The following is a 17,952-nucleotide window of genomic DNA, read 5'->3' on the forward strand; positions in this document are numbered from 1 at the left end:
GTTCAATTTTTACTTGCCAATCTTCAATTTGTACCACTTTGTTCGTGAAGTGTATTAAGTTGGTAAGTAAACAACTTTTAAAAACCTGAACATATAAGAAAGAAGCTGGCCCTAAATATTTCTAGAGAGAGAAGCTCTACCTTCTGTCTAGAAACCCAAACCGAAAACCACCTCAGAGGGGTGGGTGGGAGCTCCTCCCTCCTTTGCTCCTCCTAGATTTAGTTTCCTCCAAGTGTTTAATTGTTTAATTTTCTAGTCGGTTTTTGGTTTTGTTTTGTTTTTTCGGTCAAAGCATGGAGAAGCGGTGTTTGATATTTTCAAATGGCCAGTGACCACCACGCGCCCCACCGTAGGATTCCTAAGCCATCGATCTTTTAGACTGCCAAAGGTTTCACCAAAAGGAGCGGCGCGTGATTCACACATACGGGTCAAAGTGCGAGTGTGGCCTCCACGCGCCACCACACAAAGGGCTCTGCTGCCATCACGTGTGGCGTTTCTGGGGTCAGTGATCTCAGTAGCTTCAAGATCGATAGTCCAACACACTCCTAGCATGGCGCGTGTCCTTCACGCGCCATTACAGCCTCCTTACTCAGTGTTTTTTTAGTTTTCAATGTATTTCAAGTTTCTATTTTGTTGTATTTCTGTTTTTTCAATTTTTTCAATATTTTTCTGTTTTGTTGCCTGTGTTAGGTAAAATAAAAAGAAATAGGCTATTGGACTTGTTGTCCATAGCAAGAGAACCCTATCCTCCTTTGAAGGATGAGGGTTGGTTATTTTGTTTTTAAAGAGTGTTATATTCTCAGACAAATCGGGATTGAAATCTCTGTTCTTTCAGAGTCTCATATATCAAAAAGTTTTGACAATGTCCATCACAAAGAAATGTGTGTGCGGAGAAGCCACAAACAGATGAATGGTTTGGCTTGTAATCTGGATTTTTTCCTGTATTTATCAGTCACAACTGTACCTTCGGGTTCATTGAATGAAATGAAGTCTATTTCCCATAAAAATAAAAGAAAATCTGAACATATTAATTACAAAAAGAATATTATCACTATTGTCACAAAAAATCAATTTGTTTTGCTATCCTACTAAGAAGATTTATACATTCTTATCTTCTCATTTTGCTAACGATTTAATTTGAAGTTGAGGACATTCGACTTTTTAAAATCTTGTTGTGTGCTTTGAACATTCTAATAACGATTTAATGGATATTCAAATTTATCCATTAATATATTTAATGAATAATAACATATCTCTTGGAGTTCAACTCGAGTATGGGATTTTTTTAGGGAGTGTAGGAGAGACAAGTGGGGAAGCCTGAGGTGCATTGAAGAGTGAGAGAGGCCAAGTTGGAAAGGAAATGGAATGGTTAAGAGTGACAGGGCTCGGTATTGAACTCGTCAAAGAGAAGGGTTGGGTTTTGGGAAGATTGGGATTATTCTTGAAGTTGAGAGGGATTATTTAGAGGGGTCGTGGTTCAAAGTTGAAATATCTTCACCGAAGTAGGAGGGAAATTACGTGTTCATGGTGACAAAAGAGTCACTTCATGATTAGAATGTTGGGAGTGGATAGTGGTCACCATAAAAAGGTAGTAGGGTGTTGTCATCATAAAGTGACTGAAGGCTAATTCGGGAGAACATGGCGTCGAAGTTACCCTTTCTAAGCTCTCACCCGATGTCAAGACTGGGATCAAAATCCCTCTCTATTTTCACACAGACACAATTACTAAGATAGAAAAAATGCGGTAGATTTATATATAGCATGTGAGGGAGGGTAGGTAGTCAAAGAGTGTCAATGAGAGTAGGAGAAGAAGGGATAGAGGGAGGGAATAAGATGGGAGGGCATGACATCGAGAATGATAGGGTGGGATGGGGTCCATAAAGAAAGAAATATTGTTTTCATATCAAATTTTGACATTTTCATTCACACCAAGGGTTAAACTCTGAAAAATTGAAAATGTTCATGTGGAAGGCAGGCAACAAGTTGTTAGCTACAAGGAGGAATTTATTTGTAAGGAAAGTAATTGAAGAACCAAAGTGCCCTATTTGTTTTCAAGAGGATGAGTCTGTAATGCATGTTCTATGGCATTGTTTTGCTGCAAATGATGTTTGGACTTTGCATTTAAAAACTTTGCAGGAATGGAAAATAGCAGAAGAAGATTTGCTGACTTAGTGGGAGAAGTTGTCACACAAGCTTTCAAAGTCTGAGATGGAAGAGATGGTAGCTATTATGAGAAGCTTGTGGTACAGAAGAAACAAGTACATTTTCTAAAAGAAATTTCTCAGCCCAAGCAGTGTTATCAGATCAACAAAGGTTGTGTGATTTTCAACTAGCCAAGCCTTTATCAGAGGGACAGGAGGGGACTATCAGAGCAGTAGGATGTGAAAAATTTTGGAAACCACCAGAGTCAAGCTTTGTTAAAGCCAATTGGGATGCTGCTTTGGATGTTAAAACAAGGAAGATGGGAATGGGAGTGATAATCAGAAATGAAGAGGGAGAGGTTATGGCTACTTGCAATGATTAGAGACAAAATGTTGATCTACCAGCTATAACTGAGTGTTATGCTTTGAGGAAAGCAATGGACTTATGTAGGGACCTCAACTTTGACAAATTAATATTCAAGGGTGATGCATAGGTCATTATTAATGCAGTGAATGAAGTAGATGAAGGTTTCTCTTATTTTGGCAGTATTATCAAGGAGATGAAGATGGTCCTTCAAGACTGGTATGGATGGAAGGTGCAGTATTCACATAGGAGTACTAATGTAGTTGCACAAATTTAGCAAAGGGTGCTTTACAGTCAGAGGAGGAGATGGTGTGGATTGAAGAGGCACCAGTTTTTGTATTAACTAGTTTACAAAAATTGTATTCAATTTACAGATATATGAATAATGAGAAATGTTTCTTTCAAAAAAAAAAAAAAAAAGGGTAAAACCCAGTTGGATCTGCATCAGGCTATACTAAAATCTGCATCCGAGTTTATAATTTGGTCCCGGGTAATTGCCAGCGACAACATGGACAGAAACCTGGCCTTACCCGATTATAAAAATCCAAGTATCCTATTAGTCATGTTGTAATCGAATACCTGGAATTGTTAAAAAACTATATTAAAGAGGATGACAGACAACAAACACAAAAACAACGTCTTTTGAAAATTAAAAAAACGTCATTTTATCTATAAGAAAATGTTTTCTTATATATAAAATCACGACAATATTTGTACCCGCATTATATAACCATACATGCATTAGAATAGGAGTTTGTACAAAATATGGATACCTACGATTAAAATTTGGGCAATTACCAGCCCGAAAGAACCCAGTTTTTCCAAATCCATAGCCATATTCACACCTTGTAGAGAAGTTATTGCTTTAATTCATAGAGAAGTTAGATTGGGTGTCGGGGATGGGGTTTTAACATAGTTTTGAATTTCGTTTTGTTTTAGCCGGAATTTTTCATTTGGTGTAGTTCCCAATATACTATACATACTCCAATTTCGCTTCAAATTCCGATCCATTCCAGTCCATTTCAGTCAATTTCCCATAATGGGCATTGTAAGATTGATTCCCCCCTTAATTACAAGGGGAGGGGAAAAAAAAAAAAAAGGCATTCTCGCAAGGATTCTGTGATGAAAACATTCGATCAATTAATCAATATACTCGTTTCAGAATATACCCTTCATCTTCCTACCTTGATTCTCAACATCAATGAATTGAAACGTTTTTCTTCCTGAAATGTGTTACACAACCCATTCCCCAATTTTCCGCACATGAAGATGAATTTCTGAAAAGAGAAATTCCCCCTTTGTTCTTTGCCACCATAAACCTACGCTGCTCAGCCTTGCAGGTACGTTCATGTTCTCAAATTTGCCATTGTCCTACCAAAAAAAAAAAAAAAAAAAAAAAAAAAAAAAAAAAAAAAAAAAAAAAGAAAGAAAGAAAGAAAAACAAACAACATTTTTCACACGCCTAACCGCAGTAGCCAAGACATGGACATGCAAAACGGAACTAGGAAGAACTGAACAACTCAATTGAAAGTTTCTAAACATGCAATCTTTTATGCCTATATCAATGTAAATTTAATGTATCTATTTCAAATATAAGGGCTGTAAATAAAAGGTGAACTAGTAAAACTGACCGAACCGAACCAAGGTATTCGGTTGGGTCCGGTTCCGGTTTCTAATGATCAAAACCAGTTAGAAATCAGTCTGGTTCCAGTTTTAATATTTAGAACACCAGTTCGAACTGAACTGGTAGATATATATTTTATTTTTTTATATTATATATAAAATATTTTTTAATTAATTTTTTATATTATATTATATATATTATATGCTAATTGCTAATTAATATAACATGAAATTTTAATCTTATTATTCATGTCTATTAATCTTATAACATAGAATTAATATAACATTTTATTATGATATAACATAAATTAATCTTATAATTTTTAATATAACATTTGAATTTTGATATAATATATAAATTTTAATTTTATAACATAAATTAATATAACATAAAATGAGGAATATGGGTCAATCACTTGCTAAAGTTTTGTTGGAATATGATTTTGTTTATCTATAAAACCGAAAAAAGGGGACCGGACTAGATCAAAACCAGAAAAAAGGGGAAATTCCAGTTTCGGTGGCGAATCGATCCCATATCGATTCTTAAATTTTCAAAACTGATGTATACCAGTTCGGTTTTAAAAAATTGTTTAAACCGGACCGGTTACACTCATAAATATAATAATCCTTTTGTTTATCGGTATTTCCCACACCCTAACAATCAGTCAATCGTTGGACTAATCTTGAATTACAACCATGATAATTAACCGAAACACATGCACAAACTAATTCAGCCACCTCTTCCCACTGCCAATAAACCGCAAAACAATAAAAACAAAACCAAAAAACAAAATGAGAGAGATATAGAGAGTGACAGAGAGAGATCATAAAACAGCAGATACTAATCAAGGTTTGTTTACCGAACATGTAAGTTTAGGATCTTACACAAAATAACTTCTGATCCTCGCAAACCAAGCAAGTGCCAGGCTCTTTCCAATTCCCATCGTGCTCATCTTTAGCAGGTCTAGCAAACATATGGAACTTTAGAAGTACAAGGTAAGGGTTAAAGTAGGTTCCTCACCTGTGAACATGACATAGCAGATAGGTGCCACCGCATCAAGCCAAGTGGTAAAGGCCTTGGTTTTGGTGGTACGCTCTCTCCAAAGTCTAATGTTCGAATCCTCTTGAGTGTAGACAATCTCTAGGGGTCATCGTACTGGGAGTTTTTCTTCTTGAATTACCCGAGATGCACTTGTGAAAAACTCATTGTCGAAGGCCTCTGCACCCCCGGAATTAGTCAGGACGTTGTTCTTGGACACCCGGTATCAATTAAAAAAAGACAACAGATGGGCGCCACCACATCTAGCCAGATCTCATTCTGTGTTGTCCTGTAAAAATTACAAGCCTTACTCTGGCAAGAAAGAAATGCACAAACCAATTTAGAAAGTGGGAGACAAAAATGTCAATTAACAGCTAATGCCTCGGACTATTTCTTTCTTTCCATTTTTTCATCATAAATTAGAGAGGAAAACAATGCTACTAACTGGATAATGAATTAGAAATTATAAAGGTGAGGAAAAACTGTACACAAATGAGGAGAAAAAGCAGTACAAAATGAATGATACTTTGGAATGATTACCAACTTCCCACATTAAAAGGGCAGCTGTGAACAAAAATTGACAAATCATTCCAAAACCATTTCACAAAGTGTAGCCTAATGATGCCTGCTGCTTCCCAATCTCAGCAATCATTCACCGATCCCACATGGCCTGAAATATGGCAGGTCGGTGCTTCAGCCATTGCACCATTTCCCTGTCTAGTGGAGAATTATTTAGAACACCATCCAACATCGGGCTGCCAAAAACTTTTGGAGAGCTCTTGAATGACCATATTCGATCCTTGGGCCACGGTCTCTGGGGCTGCTTCTCCTGGAAAACATTAAGATTGCAAAGATAAGCAACCAAAAGCAAGCTGAGAGAAGAACAATTGACAAAGGAAAATAACATCAAAATTGAAACATGTTCTGCTAGTTTCCCACAATGATAATCGTTAGTCCACTTCAACTAGTGTTCCCTTCGAGTTCATTATTCATGAAAGCAAAGTATAATTCAAGATAAAGTGCAAGTTAAGCCAAGCCAACAGCCATATGAAACCAATGTAATTACAACTTAGTAGACGTTGCTACTGGCTCCGTTAAGAAGGTATTTTGGTAGTGTCAACTATACTCCAAAAAGAGTCCAACATTCCTCACGATGCTTAAAACATAAACATGCAAATAGGTAGTGTTTCTTACCCAGTCTTTTCAATGGGCCAGGTCAGGGTAGAGTAGGGTCAGATATTATTATGTAATAAAAAGAACCCAAGTACTAAAACTAAATACAAGAAATTAAACTCACCATTCTTGCCAGCATAAACCTCACAGTCCTTGGGCCATAAACGCGATGCCGTGATGGTTTCTGAACCTTGGCATAGAAGGAACCAATCTCAGGTAACAATAAGCAACCCCTACTAGCTCTAGCCAGGCTACAATCTGGCTCCGCATTGGTCTGGTTATACCATAAAATCAGCTGTCCCAAGCAATAATTCTCACCGTAGGTCTTGCAATATTCCTGAAAACCTACGCCCAATTTATCGGCGTACTTGGGGCCCAAGTCAAGTGGACTAATGTAAACTGGTGGCGAAGTTACAGCCTTATATTCCTGTACGTAAAAATGAAATTTACATCAGATCAAAGGAACTATACATATGGTAGTTAGCTGAGAAATTCCAAGAGTTATATATCTGTAAGGCATACCCGTATTCTAAAGAAGCACTTTGTATATGCATAAATATGGATCAAGTCAGCTGCAGCATCATGCCGAGACTTGTAAGTACATGGAAGATTTCGGATCTCATCCCTCAACCTTTAAAATACAGAAAAAAAAATTAATGTTTTAACAGTTGAATCATCGTAAGTGTGAAACACACTGAAACAAAACACAAGTGCAAGCCACTCACCATAATAGAGATCTCCGAAGTTCGTTTTGTACATCATCAGAACCTGATGGATCACGAGCATGAATCTTGGACTTAAGATCATTTAACATAGATTCTTCCAGGTGAGGAGCCATGCATTGGAGAAGCTCGTCTACAAATGATCCCTGCCCTTTCCAGATAAAGGAAACTACTGCTTCAGGACTCAGCTTCTTGAGAGGAGGTGGTGCAATCTTCGGGTCACCAAAAATGCATTTCATAGCGTACCTCACCTGCGTATAGAACTAGAAAGGTTAACATCTTCAATCTAGGAAATCCGAAAATGATGAGTGACAGGGATCTAGAATAAACACAACAAGACATCTTAAACAAGATCAGAAGCTGCAAACAATAACTGATAAGCCCCTTAACAAAATTAGAGAAGATAATCACCTTATCAAGAGTAACAGCCAAATTCTGAAGCCTTTGATTGTACACACCTTCAGCCTGCCTCATGCAAAAATATTATTGACAAGATAAATGATTAATAATGACAACAAAGGGTGTTGCCCAAGTACACAAGATAAAAGTCAATATAAAAGGATCAAACCCCATGAAAAAATATTAGAATAATCACAAGGTAATTGCAAGCCTTCCCAAACACATGCGTCCATGCCCACACACACAATGAGAGGCTAGCGAGTGAACAACACACCTGAACCTCAGCATCACTCTTCTCAACTTCAAGACATATATCTGAAAAATATTTCCTTTTTTCCTCCAAATTATGCCTCAGAATCTCCTCAGGTAGCTTTGTTCTTTCAAAATTTATGAACCTCACCTTCATTTAAAATGGAAATGTCAGGAAAAACAAAACAAAAACAAAATTACTAGCAAGAATTGTAATTAATGAAAGGTCAGGAGGCAGCGAAAGCATATACCAGGCGAGCCGAGTAGGCTACCACCCAATCAGGCAGCCCACCAAGCAAACAACTGCCTAAACCGGCCCTCCCCAAGTCAAGATAATCCTCTTCAGAGACTGAATTTAATTCACAAGCTTCTAGCATTAACTGAAGACGGTCCAGAATTCCATGCCACTCCTCCAGTACCTGATGGGTGTACAGTGTAAACTACTTTAAAAGAATTGAGGCAACTTTGAGACTTGAGGTGAAAATAGACCAATAAGACTCAACTGGCTGCAACAACTTCAGAAGAACAAAATTAATAATTATCATCAGTGAGGAAATCAGAATCCCAATCATGCTGGCCTTCTGTGCTGAACAGAAAGAATCCCGATCACTATACTAATCTGAGATGATCAGATTAGTCAGTCAGACACTAAACAGCCCCTGAAGCTTGATCAGACCTGTTCAGAATTTCAATTTTAATTTGTTCTTTGACATCAACAGTCAGCAATTGCCAAACACCCGTACCTTTTCAAAAGCACCTTCGCCTGTCAGATTCAAGTAGCTGCCCCGGCAAACTTGGCTCCCACACAAACAAACTGACACTTCATATTCTTCTTTACTCTAGCAAAATCAATAGACATCAGTCAGTATATATGAAATACATACAGTATCTCCAAACCGTACAGAAGGCCAGTTGCAAAAAGAGACACACCTCTGTAACAGAATTATAATCAAATGTGATCTCCTCGCCATATTTAATATTACGAACAGTATAGATTCCAATCTGATAATGACCACCAACAGCAGTAACTCTGCTTTCATTGATAAAATTATAGGACAATCAAAAACTGGCTTCACTTAACAAAATTTGACATTCAAAAAATATACACAAAATATAGATTAAGTCCGAATAATATACAGAAAGTACGAATAACATACACAATATATGAGAGGGTTGAAAGACAGAAGGTGGTCCCATGTGTTGCTCTGCACTACTCTATGCAAAACTCTTAAATGCACAAAACAGTAAAACCAGGAGAATAACAGGACTCACTTTGCTTCACAATTAGGTCGACACGAGTGACATATTCGACTTGCAAAGTTTGCCTTATGCATAGCATCGACAACAACCAAATCATAACCATCAGCATCACCCTGCCAAGTTATATAGGATCAGATGAAAAGGTTCCATTAAGGCAGATGGAGAAAGAAGAACTAGCCTATGGCACAAAACTTGTTGAATTGAAGAAAACCTTTGGCCTCTCGAGATAGATGTTGTAAAATTCTGGAGCTGGATCTTTACTATTTTCTTGCAAAGATCGGATCCCATCTTGCTTCTCGAACCATTTCCAAACAGGATAAACCTACAAAAATTATTTTTAGGATTGGGGAGAAGTTCAGCATTGTAAAATCTCCAGGGAAAGATTTTATTAAACCAAGTGCTTGGATCCCATGAACAATCGGATGCCTTACCTCTCCCAAAAAATCCACAACAAAATCTTCTTCTCCAAAACCTTCTTCTTTGTTACAAACAACACCAAGACCCTGACAACAAAAGCGAATATACAATAACAAAATAAGAGAATCAGCATCGAAATAATAGGAGACAACTAAAGCAAGTAAACCAAAAGAGAGTCAAAATGGACGTACTATATACATGAAGTAAAATGATGATGCATATACCTTTCTGTAAGCAACGTATTTGTCATCAGAACGACTATCTATAGCCTTCAAAATACCCTGACACATTCTCACGGTTCGTATATTGCAGTCCTCCTCAGCATCTTTTTCAATTTCTTCAATGACAGGCTGCAACGGAAACATCATTGGAGTGTTTCTCGTCCCAGTGAAGTTCCTAACTTGCTTATTCAAAGTTCGAAGGAGCACATCTTCTATAAACAAATGTTTCTCAAGTAGTGGCCAATCCAACTCCTCTGGCATAGAATCAAGCAAAAGATTGTGAGTATAGGGATCAATTCCATAAACCTCTTGCTCCAAAACCTCAAATCCAAGCTGTTTTCTTGGTTTATAGTCCTTGACTTCAGGAAGTTCCATATCAGACTCCTCAGTGCCACTTTTCTGAGCATGGAGCTTCTCAGTATAGTCCTCTGGTAAAGATACTCGCATTTTCCGTTCCACGCCCTCCTCATCCGCAACAATAATATATTGATCGATGACTTCATATTTTCTAGTAACAGGAGGAACCAGGCTGGCTTTTGTCATTCGAGCACCCCACTCACGATCACTAGTGATAGAATCCAAACCCTCATTTGGCATAAAGTGTCCATCTCCTCTTGACTCTGCCGTCCGAGCCTTGGACCACATATCCAAGTCACTTTCTGTTTCTGTACCAGTAGTCTTACCATCACTCTTGCCATCTTCAGAAGACCTATCAGGGTCCTCAGAAGTTTCACTCTCTGAGTCCCTATATTTTTTATTCAATTTGGATAAACGCCGTCTGATTTCTCGATCAGACGCATACTCTACATATTCCAAACTACCATTTGAGAAGGATGTGTAATTACTCCTATTCGTGTACTTCCTTTCAGTCAAAGATTTATTGATCTTCTTCTTATACTTTGAGCCAGCAAGTGAATCATCTTCCCAAGACTTTATCATCTCATCTCTTTGATACGAGGACTTAGAATGGTCTTCCAAACGTGTGGCAAGTTTAATAAATAAAGGAATAATCTGATTCATGTCTCCAGCATCACACTGATTCTTTGCTCTGCATACACCAAATGAGATTATAAATAAGCAGAGAGAGAGAGAATACAATGTTACATGATTCTCAGCAGCGTATAAAGACTAAATGATCATGAAAATACAGCAGAGGAAAAGAACCGAGAATCCAGGATGCCACAAGTGCCTAATTTGACACCAGTATTTAAGTAGATTTGAGAAGATTTTATGTTTTCAGAATTACATGAAGAAAGAAAATAGACCTCAATACAGTATCCCAAAATCAACAGAAAAAAACTGAGTAAAGGCCACCTTAAAAACTTTGATTCACAAGTTACTAAAGGGGGTGATGGCCAAAAAGAAAATTTTAATGCACCATTGATAAGCCAACTCCAGCAGACTTCAACCTAAGAAGCTGTTAACCCACTGTTAATTAAAGCAATTATATTTAAAAAGCACAAACGAAGGCCCAAAAACATACTTTATTGCTTCTCTGCACATTCGACTAATATCCTCCTTCAGGGAGCCCAATCCATGGCCAATGTAATAACCATTTTTAATTCTATCTTCAATTTCAGCAACCTGACCAATGAAGAGGCAACAAGAAAAAAGGACTTGTAAACATATAAAATAGAGATTTTTTTATATGGCAACATAAGAACAAATGATAGAAATACCTTGGGCACAAAGAAATCAAAAGTATTCTCTTTCATGATGTCTTTAAGACCAGAAAGAAGGAACTCTTCCATTCTCTTATAGCCATTATCAGATTTCTTGATGGCCCACCGCCTCATACGGGCATCCCTTGATAGAATGGACGAGGACCTTCTGGCGTCAAATAGTTTTGATCGTTTGTATAAGCTTCGACGGAATAACTGATTTCCAGAGTCTCTTTTATCCACACTATTGAAATAGTCCTTTAGTTCACCAAAATCATCTATATCACCACCCAGACCCTTTCTGGAAACTGATGAAGTTCTTGCAGTGATCTGTTTAAGACTCCTTATTTTATACTGTGATTCCTCGAAGAATTTCGTAACACGTGAAGTTCGGCTCTTGACCCAGTTCATACTTGCAAATTTGAGAGCCAACTCCTCAAATTGGCTGCAACCTCTGATGTCGATAGAAGAGATACAAGGAAACGAATGAAGAATCTTTTCAAGCATGTCGGAGGTAATGTTTGTGCAACCCCTGAGAACCATTGAATTTATATTTTCTTTGCTATAACCACTCTGCAAGCAAACAATTACATTAAGCCTGGTAAAAGCAAAATAAAAAATTTAGATATCCCGAATGCCAAACAAAATTAAGACATACCATGACACTTTTGAGTATGAAGTCAGTGCAATTAGGGCCGAAACATGAGAGGTCAATCTGTCTTGAAATGTCCTTGTAAAAATTGGCCACAGCTCTCCAGTGTTTACAAGTCAAAGAAACAAAGGCGAGGGATTTGATGTCCGATCTCAGAAAATAAAAAACCCGTGCCAGCACATGACCATCCAATAAACCCCAGCTTCCCATTTGAGTTTCAGACTTTGCATTCTCCTCTCCGTAAAAAGTCGCTTCACCACATAGATCCTCAAATGTGGACTCGTCCTTCTGAATTGTCTGTGCAGCCTCTTCTATTTCATAATCATCTTCAATCTCATCAAGCAGCCGCGCCCTCTTGGCAGCATGTGCATCACCTTCTGTAGTTGGCCAGGCCCCAACCACCCCCAAAGTATATGATGGATCATTTCAAAGCAAGAATGAATATGTAGAACAAAGCAAAATTCAAACAGAACTTGAATTAAAATTCATTAAAGAGGATGCTACCCATAAATGCACTATAGCTGGACAGAAGAACTGAAAGCTCTATTGAATGATGTGGGCTTAAAATTCCTATGAAATTAGGAAACATACAAACATGCATGTGCACACAAAAAAATTAAAAAAGTACACGCACACAAGGGTCCAGCTAGGCATTTTCGTGTAGGATGTACTAATATTGGCAAAATCAGTCACCAAAGAATAGAATTCAAAAGGTGTGTGTATAACAAAGTTTGCCGTGTAGCCTCATGAATATGAGACCGGAGAAAACCACAGAGATGCTATGAATGAACACATGACAGGAATGACATGGTTTAAGGTAAGTTGCAGAGAGAGAGAGAGAAAGGAGGATGAACTTTGACCAAGGACATATCCTAACAAAGGATAGAATAGCCAGCTCATTCCTCGAAATTCTGCCAGTTTGAGATGAAAATAAAAGAAAGATTTCTCATACCTAAAGAATAAATAATTCTGATAATTGCTGAAAATTATCCAGGATGCCAGTGGAAATTCAAAATATTAACCCATACCTGATTTTCGGTACATGTGCTTCTCCATCTCCTTCTTTGGCTGTTTAGCATTGATCCATGGATCTAAGGCTTCATTAATGGCTGCAGCAAACTCACGACTCTTATACGATTTCATCACCAATTCGTGTAGCTTCCCACGAGTATAACCAATGAACTGCGGATGCAGGTCACAGGAGAAACTTGCTTTCATTTTAAATTCACCAAGGGTAGAACCTTGACCTTCTGAAACAGTTCTTGAAGAAACACCAGTCTCGGAATTGTTTACCTGATCGCTCTTGACACTGGCTTCAGAGCTCTCTGCAGCAGAGCTAACTGGAACCCAAATTTTATCAAATTTTCTGAACACACTAATATGTTTTTGAATAATGCCTTGTTCTGCTAAGACCTCAAGCTGCGAAAATGATGAAGGCCCTTGTGCATGCCCAGCACCATCAAGATAGTACCAATCACCCAAATACAATTGCAGGTCATCAACTGTGCAAATATGGTCTCTTGGAGGGTTGATAGGCGCCATGAATTTCCAGGAGTCTTGTGAACCTTGATCATTAATCCTTCTTGATTGAGAATCACATTCTGCTGATGATCTCTTGCCATCACTACTTGAAGAGTATGGCCGAGAAGACCTTGAATAATATCCCTCCTTCCCTTCGACTTTCATGCGGGAATCAGAAACAAATGAACCATGATCCTTAATGACACATGCATTTATCCAAACCACTGGAAGCATTGTCCCTTTCACTCCCTTGACAATAGCAGGCTTACTTTGGACTGGTCTGCCTGTGCCACTACAATCATTCCTCTCATCTGATAAAGAGAAAGCCCAAGGAGGGAGATCAAGCCTCTTGCTATGAGAAGGATAGTACAAGTCATCTTTTCGATGCCACCGAGGGTCCTCACACCCAGACTTTGGCATCTGGCATAACAGGAAACCGTCATTGAGAACAAGCTTCTGTCCAAAAGATCTATCTTGTGCAGCCTCATCATTCCTCTTCCAGTCGCCACCCTTGCAAGACCATAGGCCAGAAAACCAGTCACCAAATTCTCCATAGACACAACCATGATCCTTGTCAGAGGTTGCAATTGACCTTGATTTTGCAGCTTCTTTTAATTTGATCTCAGAAATTCTAGATAATTCATCAGTTTTCTGATCAGAAGCTTCGCTTCTATGCCAAGAGAACCCTGTGCATGTCCAGAATAAACATTTTAGGTGAGATGCATGTCTTAAAGTGCTTCTAACTTTGCTGTATGGAAAACATAACAAACTAAACTTTTTACATCTATGTCACCAATTGCTAGAAAATACTTAGAAGTAACAACTTGATTATCATAAATTATGAATATTAATAAGGTTATGAATTATGGCTCAGAGCAGATATGCAGATATACCTCAATCATCTGTTCTGGAAAAACAATAATTAATAATAATAGCAATAACAATACTAATAACGACAACACAAAATCCTGAATATTTCCAATGATGGATCTCGAGAAAGCATTAGTCCATGGAGAAAAATAAATAAATCATTTCCTAGGAAAAAACTCTAGATGCTCAGAGTTTATCCAAAACAACATAAATTGATTAATAAACAAAAGCAATGAAAGAGGTAGTATACCTTCAGAGTTTCCGCAACCCTCCGGACCCTCCCATTCGGCAAGTTCAAACCTCATTTGCAGAACTTCTGCAAGAGCATAAAATTCCACAAACATGGAAAGTAAGAAATCTCCACCAAAAGCAATTACAACTTTTTTTTTATTATAAGTAATCAATAATATATTAAAAGAGATAGGCAAAGTCCAAGTAATACAAGTAATCAACAGACAAACGAATACCTGCAACAGTTTCAAGTTCCTTGCCAGGAAAAACAGGAAAGCCATCTAAAAGAGCGCCAACCCTTTCATCAATGTGGAGATCTTCTGCACTGTCCTCGGTGCAAACCACTGAATCAGACAAAGTAATGGATGTTTCCTCCCCACTCTGAGGACCATATTGCCAAGTATCTCCACTATCAGCCAAAAGATTACCAGGAGCTTCAGGAGGCTTCGCCAGCTGAGTTACAATGTCAGACACAATGAACGGGAAATTCACAACAACCAGTGGAGAAGTTGCATTTTCAACAGTTACCCACCTATCACCATCTAAGTGCTTGATCAAGTGATCTGACATTAGAGCCCCTTCTTCCACAAGTGTTTTCAGGTCGCATAATTTAGAAGGCCCACATTCCACGCCACAATAATTAAGGTAAAACCATTTCCCTGCGAATGAATCAGCCACCACAGAGACATGTGGCGGCGTGTCAGATATATCCATATCTTCTTCCATAGATTGCAGCTCTTCAGGAAGAGTCACATCTACTGGACAAGATTCTTTGCATGTAGTGCTTGGACTCTGAGTCTGCTTTTCTTTGTGAGGCTCACAGTTCAAATTTTTCTCAAGAGACCCGTCAATATTATAGACACTGCTTGTATCTTGAGACTCTTTGGAGGAATAATGTGAGTCTTTTCGGTTGGAATCCATGTGGCTGAATTTATCTTCTTTCCCTTTACTAACAATCTGAGAGTTGCGCTTTTCGCCTGTTCCACCTCTACAACTTGCTTCCCGGTGACTACTGGGCCTACGACTATCAATTGGGGACCGCTGCAGATAGTTCGGGGTCTTCTCCCTGCGATCATGGTTTCGAGCTCCATTTTGTGGAGACCGCTCTGCATGAGTAGGAGTTCGATTTCTATGTTCACGGTAGCGACTTCGATCATATGGGGACCTTTCACAGCCATATGGAGGTCTCTCACGACCACGTGGTGATCTTTCACGACCACGGACAGAAACCCTGTCACGGTGCTCAGAATACCGGACCCTGTCATGTGGGGACCGCTCAGAACGTCCAGGGCTATGTGCATGCCTATCAAAAGCTACTCTTGAAGACAAGGAAGATTCATAACCCCTGGAGGAGTACTTGTGTGATGAAGGAAGTTTCGATGAAGCTAAATTCCTGTAAGACCTCTCCACAGAACGGCGTGAATAATTATCTTCATGGGCAGCGCGGTTGCTGTCATCAGAAAGCCTACGGTTTTTCGAACCAGCACAATCCCCATAATCTCCGTAATACTTGCACTCACTGCTATCTGAGTCGGCACCATACCGCTTAAACCGGTAACCAGAAGAGTAATCTGTCCCATGGTTCTTCCCATTGCTGTGTTCGCCCCTATACAAACCTTCCTCGTCCACGATTTTCGAACTGATCCTTGTACTCCTCTCCTGGCCACTCTCCCACCTGGGAGTACTTTTGCTAAGCTGACTTCCACTTCTGTTGTACTCTTTCCTTCGGAAACCATCATCCAAAGAATACTTCCCAGAAGGTGGTGTACGCTCGAGCTGAAATCGACTCCCCTTATCCTTAGCCAACTCATACCTGCGTGATTTACAGCAATTGTACTCTTCCCGTGGCGCTTCCCCTTTATGCCACCTATCTGGAATGAACTCTCCCTTTTCAATCTCATCTTTTGTGCCTCTCCACGACCCGAATTCCTCTCTTTTGGATTCTCCTCTCCTAGTCTTCTCCGGCACTATCTCGTCTTTCTCCACTCCCTCTTTCCTCCATTTTGCATAAGCAATCTCTCCCTTCTGCACCTCACTTCTTCTCCATTTCTCAAAAATCTCTTCCTTCTCAATTTCACTTCTCCGAGACACATACTCTCCATTCAAAGTCCCCAATTCACCCTCTTCCACCTCATCCTTCTGCGCCTTCTCAGCACAATTTTCACCATTTTCAACTTCCCTACTAATCTTTCTACCTCTATTCAATCCCCGCTCGCTCTTCTCGGACTCCACGTTCTTCGCAAATGGCTCCTTCTTCACCTTCATCTTATTCTTTCGCTCCGTGTTGAGCGACTTGGAACTGAACCCATTGTTGTTGCTATTGCTTCCGTTCTTGCCTCCGTTGCCATAGAGCGTCTTCTCCGGAATTGGAAACCTCTCCATGTGATACTGCTGCAAATGCATGCATGCGACGCCTCCATCGCCCATGGAAATCCCCCCAATTCCTCTTCGGCCGAAACCTTGAAAACCCTAATCCTCCCCTGCTCCGGGGCTGTCGATGTTCATGCTGCAATTCGAGTCAAGGTTATCCAATCGTCGCTCCAATTCAAAACCTATTGTTTGCATGAAAGAAGAAAATCACAAATCAAAAGAGCCGAAATTTAGAGTTGCATTTGGGAAAAAAAAAAAAAGACACGTTCCAACACAAAGAAGCATAAAACATATAAACTGCCCTCTTGTCACGAAAACCCAACGGTTTGGATTCCATCAAACCAGGAAAGCGAATTGAGGATGGAGAGAGAGAGAACCGAGAATACTAGGGAACTAACAGAACAGGCGGAGAAAATTCTCGGGAGCTGTGAATCCAACAGCGTGTGAAGACCTTTCCAGTACAGATCGTGTAGGGCCGAGAAAATGGCAGCTCAAATTTCCAATCTCTCTGAGAAAATCTGAGTGTTCCACTCCTCTGTCTCTATATATTTCTCCCTCTCCGATGCGCTATATCTGCGTTTCGCTCTCAGTTGTCGTTGTGTTCTTGGTCTGAAAGATGAAAATCTTTCGAGTTATTATTATTATTATTATTATTATTATGAGTCTGTTTCTTCTTGGTTTTCCGAGTTTTTACCTGAGTTTATTGGACGAAGTTGTGGATATAGGAAATGACAAAAGCAGCCACGGGACCTGGCAATTGGCATAAATATAGGGATACACAGACGCAGCTCGCATACGTGACTCAGATCGTTGACTGGGACTGGCTCGTTTCTTAGGGACTTGGGGGAGAAAGATATACGTACTAAATTTTGAAAAATTCTATTGCAGGCTCCGTTTTTAACATACAGCCTGATTCTAACATTTTAGGTATAAAACTATTCTCACCAGTTATTATTGATCACTCCATATCTTATGAAAAGTACCCTCATTTCTTGTAATTGAGAGTTTTACATGTCTATCATTCATCAAGGTAATTGAA

At 39.1% G+C, this 17,952-nt stretch overlaps 1 protein-coding gene across 10 annotated transcripts; it reads right to left on the bottom strand.

The window, feature by feature from the left end:
* Positions 1 to 3,556: 3,556 nt before the first annotated feature.
* Positions 3,557 to 17,559, bottom strand: LOC121253100 (histone-lysine N-methyltransferase ATXR3-like). 10 transcript variants are annotated; one of them, XR_005938351.1, is made up of 23 exons: positions 17,291 to 17,557; positions 14,780 to 17,095; positions 14,563 to 14,628; positions 12,950 to 14,128; positions 11,928 to 12,298; positions 11,288 to 11,842; positions 11,092 to 11,192; positions 9,612 to 10,656; positions 9,402 to 9,473; positions 9,182 to 9,292; positions 8,983 to 9,083; positions 8,641 to 8,740; positions 8,454 to 8,549; positions 7,962 to 8,129; positions 7,736 to 7,861; positions 7,474 to 7,527; positions 7,066 to 7,325; positions 6,863 to 6,971; positions 6,465 to 6,767; positions 5,708 to 5,996; positions 5,310 to 5,456; positions 5,014 to 5,149; positions 3,557 to 3,876 (listed from the first exon to the last, which is right to left on the bottom strand). XR_005938351.1 is itself a non-coding variant. In XM_041153001.1 (21 exons), exons 2-21 carry the CDS (start codon positions 16,968 to 16,970, stop codon positions 5,820 to 5,822), a joined length of 7,074 nt encoding a protein of 2,357 aa, XP_041008935.1. In that variant the 5' UTR covers positions 16,971 to 17,095; positions 17,291 to 17,557; the 3' UTR covers positions 5,531 to 5,819. The 10 variants fall into 10 exon arrangements, 6 of the variants coding, with proteins under 6 accessions (XP_041008933.1, XP_041008935.1, XP_041008934.1 ...); XR_005938352.1 differs by having other exon boundaries at positions 5,310 to 5,479; XR_005938353.1 differs by having other exon boundaries at positions 5,694 to 5,996.
* Between the last annotated feature and the right edge of the window lie 393 nt (positions 17,560 to 17,952).

The sequence above is a fragment of the Juglans microcarpa x Juglans regia genome, chromosome 2S (genome assembly GCF_004785595.1).
Source record: "Juglans microcarpa x Juglans regia isolate MS1-56 chromosome 2S, Jm3101_v1.0, whole genome shotgun sequence".
Lineage (NCBI taxonomy): Eukaryota > Viridiplantae > Streptophyta > Magnoliopsida > Fagales > Juglandaceae > Juglans > Juglans microcarpa x Juglans regia.

Bases quoted from the DNA above. Each gene is read 5' to 3' on its own strand.
- LOC121253100 (XM_041152999.1), bottom strand. From the start codon at position 16,970: ATGGGCGATGGAGGCGTCGCATGCATGCATTTGCAGCAGTATCACATG. The intron at 11,843-11,927 runs GTATGTCTTAAT...GTTTGCTTGCAG, and splicing joins TCATACTCAAAAGTGTCATG to AGTGGTTATAGCAAAGAAAA. The intron at 6,768-6,862 runs GTATGCCTTACA...TTTTACGTACAG, and splicing joins AGTGCTTCTTTAGAATACGG to GAATATAAGGCTGTAACTTC.